The sequence below is a fragment of the Podarcis gaigeae genome (assembly GCF_964106915.1).
Source record: "Podarcis gaigeae genome assembly, chromosome: 11".
NCBI lineage: Eukaryota > Metazoa > Chordata > Lepidosauria > Squamata > Lacertidae > Podarcis > Podarcis gaigeae.
Genome location: NC_139687.1, coordinates 35,845,561 through 35,869,533, shown reverse-complemented (window position 1 = coordinate 35,869,533; position 23,973 = coordinate 35,845,561). Strand labels below are relative to the sequence as shown.

The 23,973-nt window shown below is 41.2% G+C and overlaps 1 protein-coding gene across 4 annotated transcripts; it reads right to left on the bottom strand.

Annotated features, from left to right (window-relative positions):
* Positions 1-882: 882 nt before the first annotated feature.
* HMGCR (3-hydroxy-3-methylglutaryl-CoA reductase) lies at positions 883-23,818 on the bottom strand. Of its 4 annotated transcripts, none has more exons than XM_083703185.1 (20): positions 23,485-23,818; positions 19,419-19,606; positions 18,581-18,692; positions 17,052-17,139; positions 16,302-16,386; positions 15,650-15,755; positions 12,836-12,942; positions 11,319-11,435; positions 10,378-10,529; positions 9,536-9,780; positions 9,275-9,447; positions 7,266-7,460; positions 6,502-6,660; positions 6,207-6,364; positions 5,974-6,079; positions 4,911-5,081; positions 4,379-4,519; positions 4,131-4,289; positions 2,824-2,978; positions 883-2,736 (listed from the first exon to the last, which is right to left on the bottom strand). In XM_083703185.1, exons 1-20 carry the CDS (start codon positions 23,648-23,650, stop codon positions 2,682-2,684), a joined length of 2,838 nt encoding a protein of 945 aa, XP_083559311.1. In that variant the 5' UTR covers positions 23,651-23,818; the 3' UTR covers positions 883-2,681. The 4 variants fall into 4 exon arrangements, with proteins under 4 accessions (XP_083559311.1, XP_083559314.1, XP_083559313.1 ...); XM_083703188.1 differs by having other exon boundaries at positions 23,331-23,605; XM_083703187.1 differs by having other exon boundaries at positions 23,312-23,587.
* Positions 23,819-23,973: the final 155 nt, after the last annotated feature.

Sequence of the window (23,973 nt, the reverse complement as noted above, 5' to 3'; positions counted from 1 at the left end):
CAACAGAGACAAGAACCTCCCTCTCCAAGAATTCAAACTTAGCATACTAGTCAGCTAAGTACAAGTGACTCCACATTTGCTTGGGTTCCAGATCACTGTGTTCGTCAGCAGTCCCATGTAAGCCCATTCCAGCCCCACCTGCTTCTAGGGCTAGAAACACCACGTGTCGTTGGCGTGTATCAATCGGACACCGCCTGCATGGGAACATAGGCATATCTAGGGGTTGGCCAGGTGTGTAGCTTCTGCCGCCGTGTTCAGGTCAGGACCTCTGAAAATTGCAGGTGGCACTTGAGGTTCTTTACATTGCACTACATGCAATGCAGCAAGAGATTTATATACCTTGCCTGAAGCGGTTTCTCAGGACCTGGCAGTGAGGCAGGGGGAAGGGCTTCTAACACCACTGCTCCCCCAATGCCTGGTGCCCTCTGGCACTAGACAGAAGCTGCAAGCTATCATGAGCTCAAAGAGGAAACTGTGGGCTATGGGGGTTCCAACACTTGCTGCTTCCACATAAGTTCCAGGCCAGGAGATTCAGCTGCCATGGCTATTGGAACATATGAAAACAGTGTGTGTGTGTGTGTGTGTGTGTGTGTGTGTGTGTGTGCGCGCGTGCACACATAAGTGCACTATATGCACCTTTGTCCCACCCAAGTAATTGCTTAATACTGTCTGTTTCATTTTATTTAAAATATACTGTAAGGCACCTTGAAAACTTCAACAGATGGGGTATAATACAAAAATAAATATATATTCTCCTGCCACCCCAAATCATGTTGGGAAACAGGGTTCTCTAAAAACCTTGTAGTGCAAAAAACTGGAGTCAACATACTGTGCTACTGACATCTGCAATTAGATGTTTTTAGAAACACAACTTCCCATAGGTGTTTTTGCATTGTTTTACTGAAACTGAAAAAGTATCTGTACCAAAATGTACACAATTTTGAAATAGTACAAAATGGTTTGTTTTTTAAAAGACAGAACATCAGTTACATTCACCCAAATAAGCACTGAACAAACCATTTATTGCTAGCTCAGTGTCATATTAAATAATCAAAGCAAGGTCAAACTCTGCATAAATAAGAAAAAACAGTAACTTCTGGACAACAATACTGTAAGGATATGGACATTCATGATGCTATTTACAAGTAGCCGTAGCACATACCTAGCAATAGGTGTTGATTTGCATTAGCTCTATAACCTATTAACAAAGTACTACAAACAAGAGTACCACACAAAAAGGGACACTCACAATGAGTTCCAATGAGAAGACTAAGGACCTCAGCCCTCAAATTGTCCTTTGAGCCAACTTGGAACAGTGAGCCATCTTTCTATCTATAGTCTTCCAACAAGTTTTCCTGTGTAGCATTGAGTGCACTTCCCTGGTGTGCAGCTACCTTGGATGGAATTGCTTTTCTTCTCTCTTCTCAAATCCTGTAGTTAGTAGTCTTCAAGAAGTGATAAGCAACTTGCTAAAAAAACACATTTAGAACTTGCTAAAAAAACACACCAATCCTTACAATTTCTTCAGGAAAAGAAATATTAAATAAGTAATCAAGTAGTATTAATTTAACTGCTCTCTCATCTTGAGATACACACCTATTCCTGCAGAAGTGCACACCATATTCAAAAGTGATCATTAAGAAATAGTGTAAACATGTTTTTGACTTGCTTGAAACCATTCCTTTTAAACTTTACCAGGGGTGCTGTTCACTATGACATTCTCCTGGGGAAAGCACCACTGAACTTAACAGGAACCTGTGTCTAGAGCAGCTGCCCATCATTTCCACTGGGCTAGCCCAGGAGAACTTCCCAGTGCCTTGTTCTGCAAAGTTTCTCACCCCAGTGCAAGGTAAGAGTCTCAACAACATGCTTGTTAACTTCACATGTCTGTATTACAGAAATGTCGCATGAACGTTGAAAAACTATTATACACAACAGAATGCGAAGCACTCTGAAATCGAGACTTCTGAAAACTATTGTGACTCAGTGAAATTATCCCAACACCCAAATTCTAGGCTTAAAATTTTGAATAAAACTAAAGTAAGGATTTTGTGAGAAGCAATTGGATGAGACCTGAAAACAGTTACAACATATGAAAACGCCAACAAGCCATTATAAAACCCCTCTCCATTCCCCAATTTGCTGAAAAGTGATAAATTTGGTGGAGCTGGCTATTCTCTTGCCCCAAAGGAGTTTTACTGGTGGCCAATTCTTGCTGCATGACACTCCAGGTTAACTTGAAAACAGTGATCACAATGGACATTTCAAAGCAACTAAGCGAGTAGACTGGTTTAAAACAAAGTTACTGAACTTATTTCTCAGTAGTACACTAGTCAAAATATGTTCACCTCAAAAATGACAAAGGCAGACACTTTTGAATAACTTGAGTAGACTACAAGGAGCCTCACTCTATAAAGTGTATGACTCTAGCTTATTCATAGTCCCATGTAAGAACTATCTGGAGCATTTCCCACAGAGAAGCATCCTTTTATGGCAGACAAAGGGCTAAGGATTCAGGAAGCTGTGGGCTGCCTATATGTCCACTGATCCTCTTTCAAGTGTATTTCCAAGAATTCACAGCACTGAAGACTTATCTTCCTTCCAAAATTCACAGATAATGCGTTATTTCTTTTCACTGGTCAAACAGCCACAGCAATGCTTTGCTCCAAGTTTGCCAATACTCAAACAGCTTTCTTGGTACAAGTTCCTTGGAGATCTTGCAGGTTAATTTTTGACCTATTAAAAACAATAGAAACAAATTCAGGTATGTCCTGATTTCCACATTGTATTTTGTTACTTGGTGGGGAACAATTTCTTTCTCACCTGTTGTGGATCATGTGGCTTTTGACCAAATGCCCGGCAGCTAAAGCAGCCATTAGAGAGAGTTCTCCTGCCATTACTGTGCCACACACAATTCTGGCAAGCTGACGGGCATTATCTCCAGGGCTCTCTGTACTTGCTCCCTGAACCCCCAGCACCTGTAAGCAAGAGGAGACACTCTACTTTAGAAGCCAGGCAGAAACAGGTTATATTCAAGGCATGAACAACCTAAGGTTCTCTCAAAAACACAGAAAGCATAATGCAGAGCTGACAACTCAGTGGTGGAATATAGGCTTTGCACTCAGCAAGTCCCAGGTTCATCTGCATGGGATCTTGGAGAGCCAATATTGTCACAGTGGACTGAACAGAGCTTGATGTATCAGTGTCTGACCTGTAGAACCTAAACTGATTTAAAAAAAAAAAAAGATTTGGTGGGAGAGAGGGAAGGAAGAAAAACTATGCATGCTTTATGTTACATTTCACCAACTAGTGAATCATTTCATCACTCCCATTGGTCATGGGCTCTGTGATTACAAGTGTTCTTCTCACACATGCTCTGCTTTAAATTCAGGCACATGAGTGACAGGCATACATGTTTTTTCCATTGGTACACATGAGAAGTTTATCCTAGCCATGAAAAGAAGAGTAAAAATCAGGAAATGGTGGGATACATGTGGGTTTGCAGGCACAGTACATGGGTTCCAAATGGCAAAACATGAACAAATTTATCTATGGCCTCTGAACAGAGGTGGGCAACCTGCAGTACACATGTGGCTATCAGCTGCTCTTTGTGCAGCCCAATGAACCCTGGATAGCTGAACTTAGCTGAGCATAGGGAGAAACTATTAGTTGGCTGGCAGGAAAATTATTCATCCTCCAATGCAGGCTAAGATAGTTCTCTTTGATAGCAGCATAAGGACCTTGATTTTTCTTGCCACTCTGGCCAGCTGAGCACCAGGAAAGTGAGATTGGAGACAAGAGGTGTGGTGTGAATAGGTGTTTATATTCTTGACACTGACAGGAAGGTCCCGAGTGCCCACCCAATGCCAATGCAGCAAAAAAGATTCTTCACCCTGCAATTTGTTGTTGTTTTTTATTGTTTTATTTGTTTGTTGTTGTTGTTGTTGTTAATTTTTACATACTGCCCATCTGGCTGGGTTTCCCCAACCACTCTGGGTGGCTCCCAACAGAATATTAAACACAATAAAATATCAAACATTAAAAACTTCCCTAAATAGGGCTATGCAGTTACAATACAGATCTGAGTATGGTTCTGGGTTAGCAGCTTTCTGTCCTTTGCTGCTTCATACCTGCAAACAAGCCTGCTGTGGTAAAAGATTGGTTCCTCCACCCACGGTTCCAATTTCGATTGAGGGCATTGTGCAACTGATATATAGATCTTCATTGGTAGGGCCAGTTGATTCCATCAGTGTGATGCAGTTCGAGCTGCTAATATTCTGTGCTGCATCCTACAGTCAGTACAGAAAATTTCAGTTTTAGCATAGGCATGTTTCAGCTACATAATCTCTCGCATACAATAAGTCAAGGGCTAACATACCTGCCCACATGCAATATATATTGCAGTGACAATGTTTGCTGCGTGAGCATTATAGCCACCGATGCTGCCAGCCATTGCGGAACCAACCAAATTCTTGTTTATATTGACTTCAATCATGGCTTCCGTGGTAGATTTCAGTACCTAGAACAAGCCCACAAAATACTGTTATACTTCTCAGAAGCTGAAGCAGTAATTCTCTGCTACTCAGGGATAAAACTCATTATGTAGATGCAATTGCTGTGGCGGAAAACAAACCCTAAATTCTCCACCTCACCTGAAATATCATCATCACCACAGGGTGCTAAGAATTCCAAGGGAGATCTAATGTGCCTACTACATTATTACTAATCTTTAAAACTTATACCCCACCCTTCTTCGTCACATGACACAGACCTATAGCCAGGCAGTCTGGCAAGCTACTCTGAACAGGACAGAAGATTGAAAGTAGTGTTAATGTGAAAATGAATTCAACACAAGCCATTTAACAAACATGTTGAATCCAAGAGTGTTGGCTCACATAGCATGTACTCACCTCTTTTACAACCTTTGCAGGAATGATTGCCTCACAGACCACAGACTTCCCTCTCCCCTCTATCCAGTTTATTGCAGCTGGTTTTTTATCTGTACAGTAATTCCCACTAACAGCTACAATGTGGAGATCAGGAAACTCTTCTTGTAGCCTTCCAAGCGCTTTCTCAGTGCCCTGTTTGGAAAAAGGGAAAGGGAAAGAGAGAGAAAATGTATTTACTGAACACCAGCCATGAAGCACTGTAATTCTCATTGATCTCGTCTCAAAAGGATTGCTGCTGAAATTTGACAGTGGAACTGGGAAAATATACACAGAATTTTCATTAACCATTTAAGTAACATTTGAACTGAACTCGAGAAGCCATGTGCAAGGCACATCATTCCAGAGTCACCAATACTGTCCCCATGGGCATCAGGGCAATGCCTGGGAACCTATCAGGTTATCAGCTTGCTTCCATGGCCAGCTGTGGACCTAAATAGCCTCTGTAGGGAACATCAGATGCCTCCTTAGGCCTAGCGCCTTTCTGACTGTGCTTTTCTCTCTGCACCCATCCCCCTTCCATCCTGATAGAACAGAAGTGGAGGAGGCAGAGCAAAGTGAGCAATGGAAAATCAGCCACCATAATGAAACAATATCTATACTGATTGCACTCTGGATATCATACCATTACACATTTCAAGAACAGTTCATTTTGAACTATATAGAACAAGTGTTCAAAGACCACACATTTCATTTGCCCTGCAAGAGAACTGTGACCCCTCTTCATTTTATCAACTAGGAACTGAAGATAATACAAAGCAATTTGTTCCAGATAATCCTTTATGTCTGAGGGAGATTCCCCGGATCAGAGATATTTCATTTAATTGGACTACAATACCATTTTCTATTGGTGTAACACTTTCACACACAAGAAAGATGTGTATGCACACGCTTAAGGGACAAGAATCCTGACTCTTTATACAGTATTGATTTTCTCTTATCCCTCACAGTTTCCTAGAAAAGGCTTGAATAATTAGTGAATTTTGAAATAATTGTTTAACAATTATTTGTTAATTCTAGAGCTTACTTTCGAAATCATGTTCATTCCCATTGCATCACCAGTTCTAGACGAGAAGCGAATATAAAGGTTGCGGCCAGCCAAACCAATTTGAAGCCTTTGCAGACGGGCAAATCTATAAAGAAGAAAGTTTATTAGATTACATCCCATCTCATAATATATTTTGGGTGCATGACTTTCAACTGTCAACAACATTAAGGTTCCCTCCTGCCTCCCTCTTGCTAGCTATAGAAAATGCTAACCTGCTTGTGCTATCAAACGCATCTTTAATTATCTTGAATCCTTCTGGGGTTTCCAGCCAAGCCTTCACTTCGGCAGCCTGGCAGGCAGTAGGCAGCCTTACAACAGGCCCTCGTGTCATTCCATCTGCCAGAATGCGGCTACTGGCACCTCCACCAAGCTGAAAGCAAAAAACCACCAAATGGTAGGGTGAGTGGCTGGTTACAGTTACAAAATAGTTACAAACAAGTAACTATTGTTTCATAGTAGCTGCTTAAATAGTGCCCGGCCAACACAGCTTGTGTATTTAATACTTACACATATTGCTCTGCACCCTCTATTTGTGCTTGCCACCAGACAGCCTTCTGTTGTTGCCATTGGAACTTGAAACTCTTTCTTATCCAGAAGGAGGGGGCCTGCCACTCCCACAGGGATTGGCATGTATCCAATCACATTTTCACAACAGGCACCCAGCACCTTAACAAAAAAGCCAACAATTAAGATGTAACCATCACCACATTTTTCAAAAATTACAAATTTCATAGTTATAAAACATATTTTTAAAACTCAAACGTTTGATATTTAAAGTAACTTGTTACAAAGAGTAAAACAATTTCCTTCCAATCTCATTCAATGTGACTGTCAAGTAACTTAGGCAGTTTTCCAACATCAGTAACAACACCCACACTCTGCATACTTTCCTCTATCATCTTGGTAATAAGGTGCGGGCAGAACAAGTTGTTCTCTTGTTCTATGACACAAGAAAAGTAATGATCACAACTTGTTACAAACAGGGATGAGGCACTTGTGTAATCCTGAAAAAGGCTGTCCCTCTGTAAGCTGGGAAGGTTACAGAAGCAACAAAAAACCCAAGGAGATGCCACCATCACTGACTTTACAAAACGTCCGCCACTAGCTATACCCGATGCTCTCCTTTCTCATTTACCACAGGCTGAGAACTCATAGCTATTACTGACGAAACTCATTATGCCAGACTCCAAATCAAGAAGTTTGGAACACTGAATTCCTCTGTTAAAAGAAAAAATGTTTATACATAGTTACATTCGCCTACTTGTGCTCACCAAAGAATAATCGTAGTTCTTATAAGGAAGACGCTGTAGGGAGGAAGGTTCAGGAAGCTTCTGGGATAACATTTGTCTGCGAATCGACACACCACGTTCCTGAGTTTCCATCAAAGTTTCCAGCTTATAGGCAGGAATATATTTTGCATTGACTAAACTAATGACCTCAGCATCAGAAAGGAACTTTGCACCCATCTAGAGAAAAGAAATAATTTGGTAACTTTATTTTTAAAAAGTATTTACAGGTTGCCTCTTTGCTTGAGGCAACAAAGCATTACATACAGAACTACAATTAAGCAGATAATTAGTTGAAAGTCCAACAAAAGAGATTCACTACTCCAGGAAAATTTGCTCTTGACTTCATCTTTGTTGCTCTTTTGGGACCAGGCAAAGGCAATGTTTCTTCCACAAAACATTTGAGTCTGTAAGTCTATATGTATCAAGCCATGTAACAGCTAGAATTTTAGCTGCTAGTAAAGACTGGGAAAACAAGAACTTTAACTTGTCAGCATGCCATAAATTCCAAGGTGTGGGTGGCAATATAGACTCTTACTTCTTGACCTTTTAAGGAGGGATTTAACTTCTGACATAAGATAGAAACCAGAGCAAAGCCTCTCTTCCAGATTTCAATCAACAAGGAGGAACATATAGAATGGTTTTATCTGCAACACACTCAGCTACAGTCAATCTAATGATCTTAACAGTGGAACCACAATGGAAACTTACACTTTCCAAGGTTCAATATGAACACTTTTATACAGCCAGTATTAATAATAATAATAATTTATTACTTATACCCCGCCCATCTGGCTGGGTTTCCCCAGCCACTCTGGGTGGCTTTCAACAGAATATTAAAATACAATAATCTATTAAACATTAAAAGCTTCCCTAAACAGGGCTGCCTTCAGATGTCTTCTAAAAGTCTGGTAGTCGTTTTTCTCTTTGACATCTGGTGGGAGGGCGTTCCACAGGGCAGGTGCCACTACCGAGAAGGCACCGAGTGTAAGCTTAGAGGCTCTTAACCGCTATTTTAAAAGATTGCCATTGATTTGGTGGGGTAGGTCACAGGGGAAGAGATGGACATTTGAAGTGTAACAGCTCAAGTGTAAAATAAATTTGGAAAAATATTATTCTGGGGAGCAGACCATTTGTATTGCTCATACCCAGCCTTTGAAAAATGTTAAGGCAACCCTTTTTCAGCTCAAAGGTTACCTTCTCCCTGAGGCAATGGGGGACGGGGGGACGGGACATGCCAGTGGTAGGTGGGGCCATTGGCTAAAATGAATGGGGCAACAGGTGTGACACTGGGCTACATTCGAGCCATGCAAATTAGTCAAGATGTTTTTACACACCACCACAAACACATCTCTCCATACTCCACCGAGGCAAGCAACAGGCATGATCATAATGCAGTGCCACATTCCAGCCAGGCAAAAGGGCTTGAGGAAGGCTCAGAGCAGAGTCAATGGAGAGCCCTGAGGGCTGGAAGGAGAGACCTGGAAAGCCACATTCTGCACCCAGGCATCAGGTTTCCCACCACTGGTGCAATTTTGGGCGCAAGTTACCAAAACATACCAAAAAAGGGGCAGTTTTCCCCAATTCCCACAATGTCCCCCTAAAAGCTGTTTTGGGGGGGTCAGAAGAGCCCCATGCAACAGCATGGGAAGTGGCAGTGGGGAAGAGGAAATCTGCAAAATTCACCTTCAGCAGGCATTTTCTGCTAGAGCGCCACCCTTCCCTTCGTGATAGAGTAAGACTGGATCCATTCTGAAGCCAATCCAATTTTTTACCCATTCTTGAGAATTTCAATGACTATAAATCAGCATGAGTAAAAAGAAAAAGCAGAATGTTTCCAAATTTACTCTGCATGTCACGTTCACAAAGTTGACACATATAAACACAGTGCACTCCACTCAATAGATGTTGTGAATAACCCAATTAATAGTTTTTGCATAAAGATCCTGAACAACTTTAAAGTACTAGATGATAACATAGTTCTCCTTTCATACCTTGTCATTCTTAAATATACTCAGACATTCTTCAATAGAGCGTATCTCTTTAGGCAATTCAATTCCAGGATATTTGCTGTCACTAACTGGGGAAGTTTCTGAAGAAGTACAATTGCCAACCACAAATGTGGCCTTTGATGGAGATTCTTGTACAACAGACATTTTAACTTCATCTGCAGAGAACAACAACATTGGAAATTTGAAGAGTGGGCAGTTTCATCAACGTTTGTATTGCTAAAAAAGATAATACTAAAAGGTTACCTTTTCTGTCTTTGGCTAGTGGAAGATTTTCTACTTTTCTGGGACTAGGATTAGATTTTAAAGGCACAGATTGCTTTATGCAGCAGTGTTCAGGATTTTTTTTCTGGATCACTAGTGGGGATGTTATAGGGTTCTTCAATGACAGTGTAGATTCCATCTCTGTTTGCTCAAAGAAGATGTATTTGACAGCAAGGAGGAAAGCTAACCCAAGTGTAATAACTTGCTCAATGTCCATACTGGCCATCCTAGAAAGATTAGAGAAGTTGACTACATTACCTACTTCACTGTTAAGAAGGCATGCATGACAATGCTTTAAGTCAAGGTTACTGTCTATCCTTTCCTGTAGGCATGCAGTAGTGTCATGGGAAGCAAGCATATCAAATCACGTGAGCCCTGAGAGCAATTGCCAGCAGCATTGGAAACTACCACTCAAGCAGCTATCATGATGCAATAGTAGCATATATATCAGCCATAGGTAAAGTGTGACACTTATTTGAATAGCATAGCTAGCATATAAATAATTTCAACACTCAGAATTATTCACATTGGGACTAGACCCAGGAAAAAATGTAACTGTCCAAATCCTTTAAACTCAACGTGTGTGCCATCCTCCAATGACTCTTACGTGATTAAAAAAAGACCTGCACAGAAATTCAAGCTCTGTGGTATGAGAATTCCACCATTTAAATAATTAAAATGCACTGGTCTATATTACTTGGAAAAGCAACAAACAAACAAACAAACAAACAAACAAACAAACAAACACCTATCTACTAGACGGAATCTAACATTTATGGCAAATGCAATGGAATGCTGATTAGCGACATTATGCGAAAACATACCTGGAAAGATAGAATTGCCATAGAGAAACATTAGGTTCAATTCTCTTTGGTGCACTTTCATCCAGTCCCATAGAAATTTCTGCTGTGCTGTTCTGAGCAGATGGCTCTGCTATCCAACGACTGTGAGCATGAACAAGTACCAAACCTAGAGACTTAAAGTTAAGAAGTCAGTTGTTATTGATTAGCTCACCAAGGGCTTTGCACCAAAGCCAACATTAAACACAAAGATGAGAAAATGGTAGATACCACTTCCAAATAAATATTCATGCATGGTCCTCCTTTATAGTGTATTTGGGGAGGGCGCTATCCAATGTTAGTCATCCTCAGGAACCTAAGTCCACTGATTTCAGTGAGTCTACTGAAAGGTGTAGCTTACTGCAAGGCATTTGTGTCCTGTTACTTATTATTACTTCTTTGCTGAAGCTGAAAATTTGTAAGATTAAAAAAATGAAGTCAATAGAAATAATGTTCATTTTAAAAAGCTCTAGTCCGCATGGCTAGTGCCCTCCTAATTAATGCAACACACAGTCTTAATTCTGGTAACACATTCCAAGTGTAGGGAGGAGGAATGGAAATCACTGGAGTTTGGTCTCCTACCAGGCTTTGAGCCCAAATGGTCATGTTTCTTTTTTCTTTTCAACTTGCATGTCATACTCAGGCTGCTAATAGTCAAATTACATGGCAACTGAATCTGTTACATTTTGGGGAACTCAATGCACTTTAAATACCTCTTAACATTTTATACTCAAGTTTTCCTGGACTCTTTAATTTTGTCTTTATCCAGTTTGGATAAATTCAACTTTATTGAATTTTTATTGTAATCCACTTAATTTATTTATTATATTAAGTGGTAAACACTTTTTAAATTAATAAATCAAACCAAATCTGTTTTACTGACTTGGAGTGCTCAAAATAAGAGTCCATTAAAAGCAACAACCTACCATAATCATTTTGACTCTCTGCGTTACAGGATTAGGTTTGTTTTCTTCTTCTTCAAGAACACGAGCAAAGTGACTAAGCTGCCATATGGGACGTCCTTCACGGCTTTCTCGCGAAAGCTGCAGAAATCAATAGTATATATACAACATAGATTTGAAAAACAAGTTTCCAGAAGTCTTTTGCACAGGACCATATGACAAGGTATGACAAGTGCCGGGGCAGCAAGCATGTGCTGCGCAGGAGGGGCAGGGCGCGCTGATCGGAGCCTGCACAGAGTCCACCCACCGCCTTCCCCTCAGCTGGAGGGCAGCCAGGAGGGAGGCGGCGGCTGGGTGCCCTGCAGGCCACGCACCACAAGCGTCCTGCTCCGCGTCCCATGCTGGAGGGCACCCTGCAACCCCAGTGCTGCCTGTGGCGCCCCGCCCCCTCCACTCCCCCTTCCTCTGCTAGTGAAGATTAGATACGCTTATGGAGGTAAGACCAAAATAAAGAAGCATTTATCCTCTATTTATAACATATGAAATAAGGGAGACAAAACAGAGTTTACATATTGTTTTTCAAAAAAATAAATCTGTAACAGGGTAACAAAATATTACAGTTGTTGCATTCTAACTATGCTGCAAACATACAGTCTGACAACTGCAGTATGAATCATAATTATATCAAAGCTAGGAGTTTATTAATGCCTGTGGTTATAACCTTAACTCTTTGCAGATCACAGAGTCTTCAAAATAAATTACAGCATTTTATTAGCCCATATTAGACTGTTTCCTCTGTTAAGTTTTCTTGCACAAGGCTCTTTAAAATAATCAGGAGCAACAGCTACGAAATGCTCTTGTGCAATTTCCATAAATTTCAATTGCTAGGGAAAATCCTTTGACTGGCACATATACAAATGTTTTCCCCTTGTTCTTAATAAATGTTCTTGGAACAAAAACCATTTTCAATATAATTTTAATTTTTTAAAAACTTAACCCCTGCCTAAACAATAAAGAGAACAGTATGAGGCATTACCTACATATTTATATATATAATATTATATAGCATAATAATGGAATTGAATAACCTCGATCAGTTATGGGGAGCATTTCACCTAACATATGTTGCTGAAGTACAATTCCCATCAACTGGAGGGACAATAGTTCCACAGTCCTGACCTAAATCCTAGAAACCTTTCTGCTAAAACATCATACAGTGCATGAAGAGTTATTGTGGGGTGGGTGGAATTGGGGCATTTCCAGAAAACATTAATTCTTACTGATCAAAACTGGAGACATATACCATCCTGTCAAAATTTTAACAGTTCTCTCAATGCCAAATTTAAAGAAAATGTTTTAGTTTTATTCCAGTTTTTCCCAGATCCCCATAGGCTTATTTTCTCCAATAGTCTAAGCCCGTTTAATTATAAAGTATTTCATTTTCTGGCTCCCAATTACACTTGAACAATAATACATCAGTCCTAGAAAGTAGATAGTTATTGCTGGTGGTTATATCAGTGATGATTTTGACATACTCTTACCTCCAATACCAGTGACACACATGCAGGAAAGAATGTCATGAAGACAAAATAGTTGGCCAGGACAGACATACAGCCAAAACAGCACATGATTTCAAGCTGTCTTACTCCTGTTAGAGAGACAAATACCAAGCATTAGAATCCTTGTTTCCCCCCCACTGTGTTTTCATATGGATTTTAAAAGGCATACAAGCACACCTCTAGACACTGTGGCACATGCACTCAATACAAAATGGACAGAAGTGAGAAGAACTTCCATGTAATCCCTCTTCCTACTTGAAATAAGACACAGCTTGCTACTCATGACCAGCAATTTCTAAAAGTCTGCTGGCATAAGTAAATGTGAAGCTAGAATAATCCCAAACCACATTTAGTTGTATGTTTATATACACCATATTTGCCTTTGCAGAATTGTACAGTTGCAAGGGACTAGCCAAGGCATGGCCAGACTTGGCCCTCCAGCTGTTTTGGAACTACAACTCCCATCATCCCTAGCTAACAGGACCAGTGGTCAGGAATGATGGGAACTGTAGTCCCAAAACAGCTGGAGGGCCAAGTTTGGCCATGCCTGGACTAGAGGGAGGGGGTCACCTAGTTCAACCCCCCCTGCAATGAAGGAATCAAGGCCAAAGAATCACTGAAAGATGGCCATTTAACCTCTGCTTAAAAACCTCCAATGAAGGAGAGCTCACCACCTTCCAAGGCAGTCTGTTCCATTTTGAAATAGTTCTTAGCAGCAGAAAGTTCTACCTAACGTTTAGTTGGAATCTGCTTTCTTGTCATTTCAATCCACTAGTTCAGGTCCTACCCTCTGGAGCAGGAGAAAACAAGCTTGCTCCATCTTCCATGTGACGGGCCTTCAGATATTTGAAGATGGATGCCATATTAACACTCCATCTTCTATTCTCCATGCTAAGCATACCCAACTCCCTGAACTGTTCCTCATAAAGCCTGGTTTCAATCTTTTTTTTAATCAATCTTTGTCACCTTCTGCACAAATTCCAGCTTTTCAATTTCGTTCTTGAACAGTGGTGCCCAAAACTGGACACAGTACTCTAGTTTGATTCTGACCAAGGCACAATGTTGTTGTTTAGTCGTTTAGTCGTGTCCGACTCTTCGTGACCCCATGGACCAGAGCACGCCAGGCACTCCTATGTTCCACTGCTTCCCGCAGTTTGGTCAGACTCATGTTTGTGGCTTTGAGAACACTGTCCAACCATCTCGTCCTCTGTCGTCCCCTTCTCCTTGTGCCCTCAATAAAGTGGTACTATTACTTCCCTTGACCTGGATACTATGCTTCTGTTGATGCAGCCTAGAACTGCATAAGCGTCCTTTTGCTGCTATACCACACTGTTGAATATCTATTGCAAATTGGCATTTTCTGTTCATATTTAGGTTAGGAAGACTGAGTACTTACAAGCTGTACCCTAGAAAGCTGTTGGTCAGCCTTAAAGGCGTTTCAAACAATAGGTTAAATCTGCAGTAAGTTCTGTTCATGAAAGGTGGTCTCCCCCCCCCCCCCCATCCATACAGTAGCTCTCAGCTTTGCCAAAGGGTGATAGGGTGCTATACGGCATGGGAGGGGAGAGCCAAGCTGAAAATCACACATCTTCTCTAAGCAGAAGTGCCTTTCTGCTCATGCAAGCAGGCTCTTCATTCACCCAAACATATTACAAATTTATGAGCATGAGCTTGGCAGTTAACATGTATAGAAACATGGGCAGCATAAACTAACAAATCCCATCTTATGGGGAACAAAACAAACAAACAAACAAACCCAGAATAATTAGCCTATAGTTACTATGTAAAAAGAAGATCAATTAGTAACTAGTGCATCTACCAATTAATTCTGACTTCTTCAAGACTCTCTTTGTACACTATGGTATAATGACCACATAGAGGCAACTCCTGGTTTAGGTGTGTCTGAATGACACGCAATCTCACACATGTGCACAGTACCGAACCCAGAAATAGACCCCGAAAGGGGTAGGGTCGGCTTACGCACGGGAGTTCAGAACAAAAACCCCAAGCAATCCTCATAAAACGAGGATTGAGTGTAGTTTTGGATATGGGATGACACTTAAAAACTTTTTTAAAATGTAAAAATATTTATGAACTGCTGTATCATAAATATATCACAGTGTTTTACAACATAAAAACAAAGCCAAACAATATCATAAAAAACTAAAAACAAGCAAAAAGAAATTAAGAACAAGCCTCAATAGACCATTGTGGGAGATGTAAATTGCATGGATTGCATTGGCGGAATAGAAAATATTCAATTATGCAATATTTAATTATTAACTATGCAAAATTCATATGCAACACCTTGGCACATGCAATGGTTACAAAGAACGTGTGCCAAAAATTTTCCTTAAGATGATAATAGACTTCGTTACAGCTGTTTAACAGCTGTTAAACAGCTTCATTGCAGCTGTGACCAGCTGTTTAATTCAGGCCTGGTACCTCCGCGTTAAGGGAAGAGAAAGGAATGAATCAAGAGTGCTTATGTTCTGCACACAATTTCACTTGCCATTCATAACAGATATATGACAAGAGAACAAAAGAAAGTTGCATATCTCATTCCTCCTACCCTCTAGTATAAAACAGAACTAAAATTATGAACTCCTTTGTGTTCTCAAAGCAGGAACCTTCCAAAGCCACAAAAACAGTAATAATCATAATAAAGACTCCAGTTCAATCAACACAATTAGCACAAGAAGTAGTAAGACACACAGCTGCCTATGAGATGCTAATTTGTTTGTTCCTGAAACTTGTTAAGCTTCTGGTTGTGCTCCTCAAAATTCCTCAGCTTACCAGACATGGTACCAACGCCAATGACAAGACATTCAACAAGAGCGTCAAGTGTAAATGTAGGGCCCAGGATAGCCATGCCACGTGAAATATTTTCTCTTACTTCATCCTATACAGATAGAAAAAATTAAGTTAGTTAATGTACAACAGTGCTGGGTAAACTGTGGTACTACAAATGTTGGACTCAAACTCCCATCAGCCCCAGTAAACATGACCAATCATAAGGGAATATGGGAATTGTAAATCTGATCTGGGGAACCTGCGGACCTCAAGATGTTGCTGGACTACAGGTTGAAAAAATTGTATTTGTTAACTGGATTGGTGGATAGTAATTAAGAAGCAAGCAAAATAGAAAGATTGTTTTGTGTCCCAAGTTCCCTCAAAACTGAATTTATTTAAGTAGCAAGAAAAGGATTAGACCTAAGGGAAAACCCATGCCTTCTCCCTTTCAGACAGTTGCTGCAACAGCATACTTTTACGATAGAGATTAAATATAATATAAACAAAATACCTAATGTAAATTTATACAAGCTCATGTTTAAGCAGAGGTGCGAAGATTTGCTTCCAAATTGTCCCTAAGACTTTGTTCTCAGAATATCATTGTTAGTAAACCCTATTTCAAAATGTTCTTTATCAAAGGGATAAGTTGGCTGACCTGCGAGTTGGAACTGAGCGCGAATTTGGCTAATGCGCTGGCCCTGGAGAGGTCAACCAGAAGCAAGAAGAATGGCAGAGCTTCACTGAAAAGATACAAAAATTATTATCAACATGCAAAACAGAAACAAAAAAACCCACATCTTAAGAAACAATCCCAATTACACAAGCCCAAAACCTATACCAGAATTAGTTATGATTTATTCCTTAAACTTCAAATACCCATTAAACAGTTTTATGTGGCATGTATTTGTTTGGATACACTCAACATACTTGATCTTCCACTTGTCTATATTGGATAGATGAAGAATGGATAATGTAGGCAAAGCTAAGGCTGCCTGGAGATCACAGAGTAACAGCAAGAATACTGAAGAGGGAGAAAAGCTCTCTTTCAGCATTGAAAGTGAAATAAGAGGAAATCTCTGTGGAAGCCTGCCAATCAGATTTTTTGGGCCTAGCATTCAACATTTGAAAGGAAAACACACAGAAGGGGAATTAAATCCCGAAGACCTCTGCTGTATAATTTCACATGAAAGGATGGCCATGCCAGAAGCAGCATAAAAAGATGCATGTACAATTTCTTCCTGTGAATGAGATGAGGCTACCCTGAAGACTTCTGGAGTGCCCTCCTATTTTGTTTCACCTCTCCAATTCTTAATTTCAAGACTAGGGTGGTCAACTGTCAAAAAAACAGCTCCTGAATAGATGATGGTATATTTTCAAAAAAAACATAGCAATGAGTAATACGTACTTCAGGCCCGTCAATTCCTTATCAAGGAAATGAATCACTACTGTACTGAAGACAAAACTCGAGAAGATTGTGAAGAGCCCAGCAATACCTACCAAAATGAGAAAGAAAAGGTCTATGTAAAAAGGCATTAAACAAATACAAACACACTTCCTTGCAAAATAATATTTTAAACCTAATCCAAATCCTTCCCTTTGCAGAAAGCATAGATACAATGGATTCTGTTATGAAACTGCTACACCATTTTGCTTCGTGTTACATTTAGGACAGATATGGGCAAATAGATAATGTTCTATTTATCCATGTGCTTCTGTCATTCTGGTCTTATATTAGTAATTCTACGGAAGAATCCAGAGTATAGAATACTTTATCTCTGTTTCCTTAATTTCAAATAAAATATATTTGGGGCAAACTGTCTAGTCAATGACAGAGCTGTGAAGCAGGACATAGCACTGAATTTGCCTTGTGGCCAGTAGGAACTGCCCCTATGCATTGTGCTCTTGGAAATTTAGGCCAGTCTCTTTAGATTATAAGATTGAGTTTCTGACCTGTTGGGGGTCAAATCTGTTACAAGGATACTATCCTGCTGACTAAAACGCTGGGACATTAAGATGCATTTTTATCCTTGTTCAGCTAGAACTGCCAAACCACCAGTGGTCCTCTGCCATCTGTCCCTTACATTTTCTCATTTACAAGTAGACGGTGGGTTCCCTTTCCATTGCAAATGGGTCCTGTTGGCTAGATCAGTAGTATTCTGGAAAGTACAGTTAATCAGTAGAACATTTACATGCACCTTCCACAGCTCTCAGCAATGCTAAATTGCACTTGCACAATTTTTCCAGTTCGCAGGAATGGAAGTCCTCAGGTTCTCCTCAGTTATTTCAACATTTATTATCTTGAATAGCTGCTGTAAAATATAACTGAATGGATCCAGTTTCCCATCTGGGAACAGGATTCCTTCAATTTACAGAAGACACAAAGAGCCTATGAAGGCCCCCTGCTGGAAAATGGGGCTCAAGCAGTTTTCACCAATAACCTCTGCACTGACTCTTATGCTGTTTTGAAGAGTCCTCCAACCCTATGACATATTTTCAAGGAGCTGCAAAGGGAAGGAACAATCTGCAAAAATTGCCTCCCATAACCCCCTTCCTCCTGCATGAGTGAAAGTTGGCTAAAAGCAAATATGAATTCAACCCAGTTGAGAAATATTTTGTGTGCTGTATGCTGCACGTTTCTCTGTTAGATTGGTGCTGAGCCCCAGACAGGACCTGCCCCGGGTCATAAACAAGAAAGAAGTCCTCCTAGTACTGGCAATTTTCTTGTTCCACTGTGTGTTCATGGCCCAAATTTTACTTATGTTGGCACCAATTTGGGAAATCCCCATACACAAACTTGTTTTTATGCGTTGTTCACAATTGACAGATCAGGGCACATATGTTTGGGAGTAAGTTATTATCCTTCATTTACTTGGGTGCTTGTTTGTTTATTTTTACTGACATACATTAATAATTATATAAATCAATGTATCTTACCTAAAATATATTTTGAACCAAGCTGCCTCAGATTCTGAAACTGGAAGTATATATAAAGGATTGCTATACAGCGTGTGATTGTCAGGATTATGATATCACTGCTCAAAACGTCCTGAAAGAAAGAAATATAATCTAAATGCATTTTTAATATAAAAAATTGTAAGTAAACTGCATTTCTGGAGCAGTTTCAGAGAACTCATATCAGTATTTTGGGGTTATCTGAGAAGTTAGTATACTGCATTTCACTAATCACTACAACTTATAACTTACTACATTAAAAACTGCAGTCTAAAGGTAAAAAAGGTAAAGGACCCTGGGCAATTAAATCCAGTCAAAGGCAACTATGGGGTGCGGTATTCATCTCGCTTCAGGCCAAGAGAGCCAGCATTTATCCACAGACAGCTTTCTGTATCATGTGGCCAGCATGACTAAATCGCTTCTGGTATAACGGAACACCATGACAAGTGCGGTAGTGAACAGAAATGCTGTTTACCTTTCTGCTGCTGTGGTACCTATGTATCTACTCACACTGGTATGCTTTCAAACTGCTAGGTTTGCAGGTACTGGGACAGAGCAATGGGAGCTCACCCAGTCACATGGATTCAAACCACTGACCTTCTGATCAGCAAGCCCTAGAGGCTCAGAGGTTTGGATCACACCGCCACCTGCTCCCTATACTGCAATCTACTGATATATTTAGACCTCTGAAACAGAAGAGAATGCAATCTATGTAAATTAGTCAATGGATAGCTTCAGTGAAGCAACATCTAATTATGAATTTCATATAAGATGATTATACGGACAAGTAGTATTTAAAAGAATAAATTTAAGTTCTTACTTCTTCAAATTTGGGGCATTCATAATTCCAGCCACAGATCTTGTCGTTACCAGTGAACATCTTCATGGACATCATACAGATGGTAAGAGTTACAGTTCCCACTATGACCTCCCATGGGTGTGAGGCCACAAAAAGGCCATGCATTCGAAAGAGTCTGGACAGCATTTTCAAAAGTTCTTTTTCCAAATCTAAGACAAAATGCAAGAAAATAAAAATACCGTATAGTAAATTTTTTGCTCAGGTAAAAGTCAAAATTTTAAGGAATTCCGCAATGGCTCAGCCATCATACCCATCATATTTAAAGCATTAATCCATGAAAAATAGCTCCATGAAAAATAACTACAGAAATGTCTGCCTTCTAAAAGACTTGAGAACACTTTCCCTTCAAGAAGCTTTAAGCAGCATCCTGCTAGGTCACACAGAGGCTCTTCCTCCACCCAGCAAGTGCAATTGATGCAATAGTGGGCAAAACTCCTCAGCCTTACATAGTCTCTTCATCAAATGAGGGAAAGAGTCTAGGGTTTCAGCCTGGTTTGCTAGTTCACCTGTAATATATGTGGGAGGCCAGCACACAGTCTTGCTAAATGTACCCTTCAAAGTGGTGCCAACACACTCTTTTGTTCTCTTATAAGGAACAAGACACAAAGCTTTCACAAAGCACATCAGGGTATTGCACTATTAATTCAGTTGAAATACCTCTGTGAAATCTTAGTTGTACACAACTGCATGGCTAGGACGTACTGTTTCTCCTTTTACACCCCCAATTTTAATGCCACCTAGAGGATAAACTACTGAGCAGGCCACACTAACTGACTACACTAGTTTTCTGATAACCGCTTGCATGCATTTACTTTATACTGCCTTCCTAGACTCTATGTCCATTTTCCCTATTAGAGATGGCTGCAATTACAGCACACAACCAGTAAAAGATAAGTAAAGACATACAGCACCTAACAGCATCCAGGGCTCCAGTTAAGGAGCACGGCAAAAACTCTCTGGAGAGTTGGGCAGGGCGTACTCTTAAAGCAGGACCGAGTGCATACCATGACTACTTGAAGTTGTTATCAGATGTAAGCACCATTCAATACAAAAGGTAGACTGCCACTTAATCATATAGTAAGGAACTCCATTATGTATTGATCACACTCAAGTAATATGCAGTCAACAGCATCCAGCAGCTAATCTACTTTCACTGCATCCTCATAAAGAAATAAAAATATGAACCAGTCATTCAGCTGGCTACCTGAAGCAAATTAAACTCTTCAGGAGGTCAATATAAAGCAGTTGTTATTTTCTTTAAGCCACATATGACTGACAGAGATGTGTGGGTGGATGGGCCAACAAATTCATTTACAAGGATGAATTATTATGCAGAGTTTTCAAATGATGCTGGGTTTTAAAACTATTTTCATAAAGTTTACAGGTTAACTTATATAAAACACAATGCTGTGTCTATTTCATCGTTAGGCTTTATAGGCAAAATTAAAATACAAGTTCCCACTGAATCTTAAATATGATCTTTTCCCTCATAAAAACAAACCTAATTTCTGTAAATATTAGTGTGTTGGCCCTGTCAAATATACTGTTAACAGATCTACAGATTCGTTACAGATAATGCTACATGTAAATAGGTTGCTGTACATATTAAGTGCACTTAAATATGAAACATATAGAACTTTTTCATTACTTTGTTTCAGTCCTTATTAAGTTTACTTTGAAATCTATTTTAAGCCAACATACACAAAATATTTCAAGACAAAGTGGGAGTTCTGCTCTATTACCGTAATGCCACAACAAATAATTTAGAAGCAATCTGGGTTTATTTTCCATCAACCAGACTAGCCGCTATAAACTTTTCTAAAAAATATGAATCACCAATCACATAACATCTTCATTAATCTTTCAGAAAGGTGGTACAAAATTGGACATTTTCATTATAACTGCCTAAAGTCTCCTGTGAAGTATGAATGCTAACAAGTCACACTCTAAGATATGATTACAGTGGATGCTCGGGTTGCGAACGTGATCCAAACGTGATTTAGCGCTTCTGCGCATGTGCTTCTGCTGAAACCCGGAAGTAACCAATTCCCGTACTTCTGGGTTTCGGCAGTCCACAACCCGAAAAAACACAACCTGAAGCTGACACAACATGAGGTATAACTGTAGTTTGAAGTAGCGTTTGAAATAGTGGTCAGTTGATTAGTGCACACAGTCTCCCACTCAGACTATTAAACAGGATCTTCATCTCCCTTAAGCAATTATCGTTGGACCCTTTATGAGAGGTTCTGCTACTGAACATAATTTTGCAAATATTGCACTTCATAATCACAAAGATAAATATATCCTCTCTTCAATAAATACAAAGTCTCCAAATAAAGAATGTGATATGTTGTGGGACAAAAGCTTCAAGCCTTCTAGAAGGCTTTAACTTTAAGAAACCAGGAACGTGACTGGTTTATTCATTTAATTTGTATAATACCCTGAATATGACTAAGCATTTTAGATTTCACTTAGCTTTATAAATCCACATGCAGATATTACACTTTACAAAGTAACGTCCCTTGAGTACCATTTATTGAGCACTTTTACCTTTCAGTAAGTCACTTAAACCAACTTATTCTGACCAAGCAGTTTGTATAGAAATTCATAGATACCGGTACATTTTTGTATCTCCCGGCAGCCATTCCCGTCTCCTACTTTCCTTAAGCACAAGAAACTCAGTATGATTATGGAAAAATGGAAATTCCAAAATAATAGTCACTTATGAAGTTGGCCAAAATTATGATTGAATTGGAATTATCACCACTTGTTCCTAAATTAAAGCAATACAGTGCTTGGAAACCTGCTAGGAAGTAGTGAATTATTTAATTATCAAGGAAATCCAACCAACCATAGTGGTACCTCGGGTTAAGTACTTAATTCATTCCGGAGGTCCTTTCTTAACCTGAAACTGTAGTTAACCTGAAGCACCACTTTAGCTAATGGGGCCTCCTCCTGCTGCTGCTGTGCCGCCGGAGCACGATTTCTGTTCTCATCCTGAAGCAAAGTTCTTAACCCGAGGTAACATTTCTGGGTTAGCAGAGTCTGTAACCTGAAGCGTCTGTAACCTGAAGCATATGTAACCCGTGGTACCACTGTACATAGTATTCATTATCAAGGAAATTCAACCAAGCCAGTCCTTGATGGAAAGAACCTGGTCATTTTAAATGTGATGCAATAATAATCAGTGAAAAATAACTAAATTCTTAAAAGCGATATTCGGATAACCATGAGCACGACTGCTCTGCAAATATGCTGCCACCAACCACACCCCAAAAGCATCCTTCCTTACGCAGAAATGCAAGCTGAATATAGCGAGGGTGGGGAAGCGATCAGCAACGATCTGAACCATAGTTGCTAATGGGGGTCTTCATATTAACTCTGCAGCTGATTTCTACCGCGCCCCCCCCCCCGTAACAGCTACGCTCTACCCCATCCTCCTGAGCAAAGATCACAGTTTCAGGATGCTCCTCGTATCTCTTGGGGGAGGTTTCGGCTTGTTATCGTAATGTCTCCTCAGCCTGAATGCCGCTCCGCGATGCTACTTGTCGTAGCCGAGGAACCAGCCTCCTTCCCAGGGCCACCGTCAAGAGATGCTGACCGCTGCCCACAAAGAACCGAAGGGCGGGGCGGGGAGGCCGGCGGAAACACCGGTGAGCACCTGCGCGAAGTCCCAGGCCGGGGTGGGGTCGGTTAGTTGCGTCGTGTCCTTTTGGTGCCCCCCCCCCCGTCCAGGGAGCCCCTTGAGGAAACCCCAGCCTTGGACTGGTGGGCAACCGTCAGCGGCGCCAACACCCTCGGCTTCCCCTCCCCCGCCCCCCGCGCGCGCCCTGCCATCGTTCGGCCGACGGTACCCCGAGAGACGGCGGGCACCTCAGCCGGTTTCGGAGGCCTCGGCGTCCCCTCATGAAGGAGGAAAGGAGGCGGACAAGGTCCCCTTCGCGCGGAAGGAGAGGCTGCCCGCGGCGCGCCTGTCTAGAATTCTGCCCGCGGCGCGGCGACGCTCCCCCGTGTAGCGGCCAAGTACCTCCTTCAGGCAACGGCTGGGGTTGGCAAGACCGGCAGCCTCCTCTCTCCGTCGTCGGCCTAGTCAGCACCTCTTCCTCCCCCTTGCTCCTTTGCCGCAGACTGAAGCGCCCGCTCTCCCCGCTACGCAAGGACACCAGGCTCGCGACACCCCGGCCGGCGGCCATCGCCCGATCGCGTAGCCAATAGCGAGCGCTCGCCACGCCCAGCCCAGGTGCACGTCACCCCGCTCCGTCGCCTTGGCAACCGGCGAAATGGAAGCGGCGCAGCGCCCGACTGATCAGGAGGGGGCCACGCGCCATCTCGCCACGGGGACAGCGGCCAATGAGGCGCCGCCCAAATCTCCTCGCCGCCTCCTGAGTGGCTCGCGGTCGCTGGCCTTCTTTCGCATTTGGGCTTCGCCGAGCCAATTGGCTTTGCGCTGGTCAGCGGGAGAGAAGAAAGCTCGCAGGGCTCTGCACATATTTCCGCCCCGCCTTCGCTGCTGCTC

What these genes read in the sequence shown, in the direction of transcription:
- HMGCR (XM_083703185.1), bottom strand. Translation starts at nt 23,650, where the DNA reads ATGGCCGCCGGCCGGGGTGTCGCGAGCCTGGTGTCCTTGCGTAGCGGG. An exon ending in TGGCAATTCTATCTTTCCAG is followed by an intron (nt 9,781 to 10,377) that starts GTATGTTTTCGC and finishes TAATCTTTCTAG; the next exon opens with GATGGCCAGTATGGACATTG. An exon ending in ACTAGCCAAAGACAGAAAAG is followed by an intron (nt 9,448 to 9,535) that starts GTAACCTTTTAG and finishes TGTTCTCTGCAG; the next exon opens with ATGAAGTTAAAATGTCTGTT.